We start from the raw sequence: 6,862 nt of genomic DNA, 5'->3' as shown, positions 1-6,862 counted from the left end.
ATCAGGCAGTTTTATTTATCTTCTTCTGTACGAATGTTGCTAAAGCTGGAAATGTGAATCTCAACTTGAGGTGACTAATGAGACTTTTCATAACTATTGTGTCGTAAGATTCAAATGTATTTGTTATCAGTATATATACATAGTACATCATTTTGTAAAGTAATATGTAATGCATGATCATAGTGTGAAGAAAAGAAATGTCAAGCTAGTTTCAGTCAAGTTATTTTAATAAACAATTATTACCCTATTAACATGACCGTGTGGGTAGCACTAGAAAAGATGTGCAAAACAAACTCCTCATCCTGCTGACCAGTTGATCAATGCAGGGAGTGCTGTTCACTGCACATTGGCAAGACTTGGCAAAATGAACCTGCAAAGGACCCGACATGCTTGAAAGTCATAAATGATTCATTTGCAGACATTACTATATGGGACAACTCCATTACAGCCAGGGGCGAACATTTCGGAAGTTGAAAATTTTCCATGGAATAAATCAGGAATTTACTAAATTGAAGTTGCTTCTTCAATAGGGAACTTCAATGTAGTTGTGGAATATACATTTGAACATAATCCTGACTACAACAACCAGATTTCATGCAACTACACTGGTACATTGACTTACAAGTGCCCCAATTTAAGAGTTTTGAGTTACAAGCAGTTGCGTGATTTTTTTTTGCTTTATGTCCAAAGCCAAAATTCGAGGTACGAGCAAGCTTTGGCTATGCCTCCACTCGAGTGGGAGGGGGAGAAACGGAGCAAATAAGGCACTGTAATGCCCTCACCTGTAGGCAAGGAGAGCCATCTATTTTCTATGGAAACAATGTTCATATTTATGCTTGAATATTAGATAGTTCCTGCAAATCACGCTTTGTAACATTCTCCAGCTTAACATTTCACGAAAATTCAACGGAAGCTTTCCAGAAATGTTCCACCCCTTTGGTTCCCTAATTACAGCTGTTCCTTGAGGCCCTCCGGTTCTTCCAGGCCCGAGTGCGTGAGCAGCTCCCCGTCCCAAAGCCCAAAAGCAGGGCAAAGGGGAGTCTTGAAGTGACGCCTGATGGCGTGAACGATCCTGCGTTTCTCAATGTCGACCAGCCCAAGAAGGCCCGCTTCGAAGTCCAGCAGGATGCCTACGCGGTCCGCCTTCCCCACCAGGGTCACAGGAACCATCTTATTGTTGGTCATGGCAAACCACTTGCGCTGAGCGTAGCCGAACACCCAGGAGGAGTCGCTGGTACCCACGCAGTCGTCACGGGACATTAGCGCTTCGGCCACGCCCACCCGAAACTCCTGCGACTTTTTGACCGTCACCTCCCAGTAGTGGCGCCCGCCAGTGATCTTCTCATCGCCAAACACCACCGCCCAGTCTCGGAAACGCTCAGGGTTGGCTTGCACGTGGCTGGGGTCGAGACCCAGCATGCGGTAAATGACCCCCGTGTCTTTCTTGAAGAGGTCCAGACTGCTGTGAGCCGTCCTCTCGTCAAGGCGGAACTGCACACCTGCACACAAACGTACCTTCAAGGGGTTTGTTTGTCTTTTTGTATGCTAAGGCTCATTTGTAACTTCTTCTTTCCATTTTCAAATGGCAATTGAAAATTTAAAAGAACAAACAAGTTTGAGGCATTATAGTAATAAGCTTCATGCGTTACAATCTGACATGGATGATACGATTTCGCTGCAGTCAAAAGCAGTTTGTAAACATTTTCCTTCTGTTTCCATACTGTGTCAGGGATCTCTTTTGATGCGTGTTCCGCTTCTGAGATGCACCAAAATTATCAGGGATGCATAAAACATGGTGAATCTGCATCCACAGCCGCAAAACATTGCTTTCGTACGCATGTGTGTAAGGCTCCAATTAAGCGGTCTCGCATCGCAGTTTGAAAAGCAAAACTGCAAAGCAGTTTTACCATGGACATGGTTGCAAAGACGGAAACAGGCAGGGGCATATGTGACACAACGTACCTACGTCTTCGAGGCGTGGACGCAGAAGTAAAGCAATTCGGTTGAGGAGCAGACACAAATATAAAATATAATTTTTTTTACCATACTGGAAATAAAGTTGACAGAGTCGCATTACAAGCTTAACATTGAGCTAAAACTTCAAAAAGGTCAAACTAGCAACTTTACATCAAAATGAATTGGGACAAAATTCACAAAAACATTGTCTAGCAGTATCACAAACACTAACCTTGTGCCTCATCAGTAGGTAAGGAAAGTTTTACAGAGCATTTGTTTCCATTCAGTACTCTTTTTCTTGCAGTCTAGTTTTACTTTTGTTTTCAAAATTCACCGGGGTCGTGTGAAATTAGCTTTCGTGTCAAAATGCCGAGTTCCGGTGCGTACCCTTCAAAATAAAAGGCTACATGCTTAAAAAAGGAAGTTAAAACTTGCACATATAAACATTTAACATGGTAATACAGTCGCAAATACATTTTAACAATGCTACATTTAACTTTTAGCTGAAACATTTATTAATGAATATCAAGTCAATTAAGTTAGTTCAACACACATTGTGTTTTAGTTTATAGGTTCGATATTGACCCGAAAGAATCCAGAGTCAAATGTTCATATTAGGATATTTAGGATATAAATGGATATTCATAATTTGGACATCCTTTAAACCATGCAAACCCAGCCCCCTAAAAGAATCAGAATCGAGAATAGTTTGGAACCGGAATCGAAATGAGGAACCGGAATCTCTCAAATTCAAATGATGCAATTCAAGATTGCGATTAAGCCGCAAAAAAATTGCTCCTCAAAATGAGAAGGTCGCTCCTCAAATAAAGAAATGATTAGCAAAACTGCTCCTCAAAGAAAAAACAAATATGTTGAGCCTTTTTTTGAGAGAGAGACAGAGAGAGATGTGTAAGTTGAGTTAAAGACAGAAAAAGATCAGAAAATGACCGACAAAGGAAGAGAACATTTGGAACAAATTGCGTTTAAAATGGAACGGCCAGAGCCATTTTTGTTTGTACTTCTCAGTGGGAAGGTGCCATTGGGAGCCCTAAAATTTAATGTACAGTGGGGACTGAAAGTATTCAGTAAATTTTTCACTTTGTTATTTAGCTGCCATTTCCTAAAATCATTTAAGTTCATTTTTTCCTCATTAAATGTACACACAGCAGTTTTGAATGACAGATTAAAAAAAAAAAAAACAGAATTGTTGAAATGTATGCAGATTTATTCAAAAAGAAAAACTGTCTCCTTTTGCACAGCCGTCTGCGTTGGTTGCCAAGAGGGAAAGGCGCTCAGCCATTTTGCAGCTTGCCTGAGCGAAATCCAGACTTTCCTTGAAACGACAGACGAGACGACGAGCATCCTGAGCTAGCTGACACGGAGTGGCTCCTGAAGTTTTATTATGTCGTGGACGTAACTGAACATACGAATAAGCTCAATGTGAAAATGCAACGCATTGGAAATACAGTCCGTTCAACAAGCAGTGTTTGCATTTGAAACCAAAAGGCTGTGAGCAGTCGCTCGGACAAGACCAACTTACGACCGCGTTTTGTGTCCAATGTGACGTTTGGAATTACAACTAAAACTGTACAAACCAGATTCGCCTCGACTGTTCCTCTAAAAGTTGATGTTAAACCTTTCCAAAGTTTCCCGATGAAGTCATCTGCCTCCGTCCAATGCGGGGGAGAACATGAGCGCCTTACTTAGTGACTGACCTCTGAGCAGCTACGAGTTCAAAGCTAACGTGTGCTTTTCTTGAAACTTTGACATCGCCTTCACTTACTGTCCCCAGTTGACGTGCTGATTTGTCTCCTCGCCGGCCAGAGGACTCCTCGTCCATGGCTCGCAGCCGCGAGAAAGCCGACCGTCCGTCCAGCCAAGCGACATACACAAGCCGCACTGCGAGGCGACGCCATATTTCCTTGCCGACGTGCTCCCTTCGCTTCCGCTGCTCAGAAGCAAAACAAGCTCTGGCTCTGTCGCCCCCTGCAGGCATGGAGAAGAACAGTCGGCAGCACCACGGATAGCTACCTCCCAAAGAAAACCTCGGGAGCAATTGAGAACTACTAATCTTCCCAAACATGCTAACTTTAGAGTACAAAAATTAAATGATAGCCGTATCAATTGAAGCCCATGAAAACTCTTTGAATTCTAAATTGAATCATTCAGTTTGGGGAAAAATGGGGTTTCATTTGAAGATTTTTATTTTTATTTTTTTATGTCAACCAGACTACATCATTGATCAATTTCTGGACAATGCACCAATTTCATGTAATATTCTGAGTTTCCGAAAGAGGCATTTAATGGTTTTCTGCCAAAACGAAGTCTGGACGCTCTTTGAACTCACAGCATTGCTTTGGTTAAATCCGTATGTCACATGGTTTACGGACGACATATTGTCAACCTGGGTCCCCAAACCTTAGTCAGTTTTTTGGCCATCTTAAGTGCATTTTTAGGATCAGTGGCAAGATCTAGTATCAATTTAAACAGATGAACAATGAACAAAAATAAAAATTCTGATATGAACTGTGCGATCGCCAATGCATGCCCTCCCTTCTGACGGCCTCGTTTCACCCCGTAACTCTCGGTTTTGCATGTTCACGAGAACGAAGTCTTGTCCCAAATTTCTGTAGGTCATAGGTTTGCCCAAGATGAATATATATATATATATATATATATATATATATATATGTGTGTGTCTCTGAGCTCTTCAGGCAGTTCCTTTGACTTCATGAATCTCATTTGCTCTGACAAGGTCTTATATAGACAGGTGTGGCTTTCCTAATCAAGTCCAATCAGTATAATCAAACACAGCTGGACTCCAATGAAGGTATAGAACCATCTCACGGACGATCAGGAGAAATGGACGGCACCATAGTTAAATATATGAGTGTCACAGCAAGGGGTTTGAATACTGATGGCTGTGTGATATTTCAGTTCTTCTTTTTTAATAAATCTGCAAAAAAAATTCAACAATTCCGTTTTTTGTTCTGTCAATATGGGGTGCTGTGTGTACAATATGGAGGAAAAAGAAATGAACTTAAATGATTTTAGCAAAGGGCTGGAATATAACAAAGAGTGAAAAATTGAAGGGGGTCTGAAAACTTTCCGTACCCACTGTGCGTATATATATATATATATATATATATGTGTGTGTGTGTATACACACATACATGGGTGACAATTATTTTAAGAAGTGGAAATACTCCCTGCTGACCACGGAGAAGAATTTCATTTTAATTTAATAAGTGGAAGCTCCCCCGATGGCTGTAAAGACTGTACTACTAGCAATAGCAGGAAAACAATTTTTTTTTACACACAAGTTAATTTCTGTTCTTTTTTCCGTACTTTCTTTGTATGTGGATTACTTGGGTTGTTCCCAACATGTGGTGAAATGTTCAGGTCAATAGCACCTTTGGAAGTATCGTGAGAAAAATGGTGACGCGTTAAATACTTATTTTAGCCGCTGTATACTTAAATGTTTGCTACTTTTAAGGGGACACCATGTAGGTTAGTCCACCTAAAGGAAATTAACCGTTTTTAATTGGATCCTTTCTTTTTTTTTTAAATAATGCTGCTGGCCGTCCATAACCCACTGCTCGCACACGCACGCACATGTGCACGTATGCACGCACGCACGCGCGCAACCTCACGACTCAGCAACGACTGCAACAAGCAAGCGTCTCACTCTGCACGTCGTCCGGATGAAAGAAGAGTGGACGGAAAATCACGCATCGAAAGAGCCGCGCTCTTTTCGAATGAGCTGAATTGTCTTGAAGGATTTGTGTCTTCGGCTCTCCTGCTGACGCGCACTCACCACGCATGCAAGCGCGCTCCACTGCACTTAGAATCGACTAGCAAATGTGCAGCCTGATATTGTGCTGCGTTTACGGAACTTGACATCTTGTGTGAAATGTCCAACTCTTGTGCTTTTTTTGGGGGGGGGCTTTTTTTTCTCTCCTGAAAAGAGTCAGCCCGCTGCGCGTGAGAAATGGTGTGTCGACTTCGTGGGCGGTTTGCTGCGTGTGTGCACCTGTGCGGGTCGGCGCCACAGGTGAATGAATGAACGAACGAGCGGATTGAAGTGCGTGTCGTTTCTCTCACTGGCATCGAACACGTTTTACCACCGCGCCGTGACGATGGACCTCAAGGTGGAACGGGAGGATATGGACACCGACCACCCTCCGCCGATTGCAGTTTTCGCACACAGGTCGACCCTGCACGGCATCTCGCACATTTTCACCTACGAGCGTTTCTGCTTCAGACGCTGCCTATGGCTCGTCTTCTTCTTCGCCTCTCTAGCCGTGCTGATTTTCGTGTGCGTGGACCGGATCCATTTCTACCTGGAGTATCCGCACGTCACCAAACTGGATGAGGTCGCCACCTCGATCATGACGTTCCCCGCGGTCACTTTTTGCAACCTGAACGCCTTCCGCTTCAGTCGAGTGACACGCAACGACTTGTATCACGCAGGGGAGCTGCTGGCGCTACTTAACCACAGGTACCGCTCACTTCGCCACAAGAACATCAAATTGCATTTGCACGAAGTCTGCAGTCTTGTTTTCCTTCCCAAATGGCATTCAAAGTTCATGATTTTTATGTCATTTATTCAACATGCTTAAGTTACAATCTCTTTCGCTGTGTAAACTATAACAAATGTGCAGTCCAACGTAAGGTTCCCTTTTTTCCTTTTCAGCCCGTGCTGCACTAAGACAATCTACCCTACTTACAAGTACAAAGCAAGGAAGCATTTTGGTAACAAACTTGAGTCACACATAAAAAGCCTCACTGGAATGCAGTAAAACCACGTGATCCCCCCCCACCAGTCAACGAAGTAATAATGAGATAAAAGTAGAGTATACTGTATACTTCTGGATGGCAAAAGGCTAAGCCGATCTCCAATGTG

The 6,862-nt window shown here is 42.9% G+C and overlaps 2 protein-coding genes across 3 annotated transcripts in view; one reads left to right on the top strand and one right to left on the bottom strand.

Annotated features, from left to right (window-relative positions):
- Window positions 1-206: 206 nt before the first annotated feature.
- On the bottom strand, window positions 207-3,967 carry spryd4 (SPRY domain containing 4). Of its 2 annotated transcripts, none has more exons than XM_061795543.1 (2): window positions 3,740-3,967; window positions 207-1,515 (listed from the first exon to the last, which is right to left on the bottom strand). In XM_061795543.1, exons 1-2 carry the CDS (start codon window positions 3,950-3,952, stop codon window positions 949-951), a joined length of 780 nt encoding a protein of 259 aa, XP_061651527.1. In that variant the 5' UTR covers window positions 3,953-3,967; the 3' UTR covers window positions 207-948. The 2 variants fall into 2 exon arrangements, with proteins under 2 accessions (XP_061651527.1, XP_061651536.1); XM_061795552.1 differs by having other exon boundaries at window positions 207-1,499; window positions 3,740-3,925.
- Window positions 3,968-5,324: 1,357 nt separating this feature from the next.
- Window positions 5,325-6,862, top strand: part of LOC133488033 (acid-sensing ion channel 1A-like) — a 66,752-nt gene continuing 65,214 nt past the window's right edge. The window contains exon 1 of the mRNA XM_061795438.1: window positions 5,325-6,457. Within this exon, the coding sequence (XP_061651422.1) occupies window positions 6,015-6,457 (443 nt within the window). The 5' untranslated portion in view covers window positions 5,325-6,014. The remainder of the gene's footprint in view (window positions 6,458-6,862) is intronic.

The sequence above is a fragment of the Phyllopteryx taeniolatus genome, chromosome 1 (genome assembly GCF_024500385.1).
Source record: "Phyllopteryx taeniolatus isolate TA_2022b chromosome 1, UOR_Ptae_1.2, whole genome shotgun sequence".
Lineage (NCBI taxonomy): Eukaryota > Metazoa > Chordata > Actinopteri > Syngnathiformes > Syngnathidae > Phyllopteryx > Phyllopteryx taeniolatus.
The sequence above is the reverse complement of the archived record's forward strand: the minus strand, read 5'-3'. Positions and strand labels throughout refer to the sequence as shown.

What these genes read in the sequence shown, in the direction of transcription:
- spryd4 (XM_061795543.1), bottom strand. Translation starts at nt 3,952, where the DNA reads ATGCCTGCAGGGGGCGACAGAGCCAGAGCTTGTTTTGCTTCTGAGCAG. An exon ending in CAGCACGTCAACTGGGGACA is followed by an intron (nt 1,516 to 3,739) that starts GTAAGTGAAGGC and finishes AACCCCTTGAAG; the next exon opens with GTACGTTTGTGTGCAGGTGT.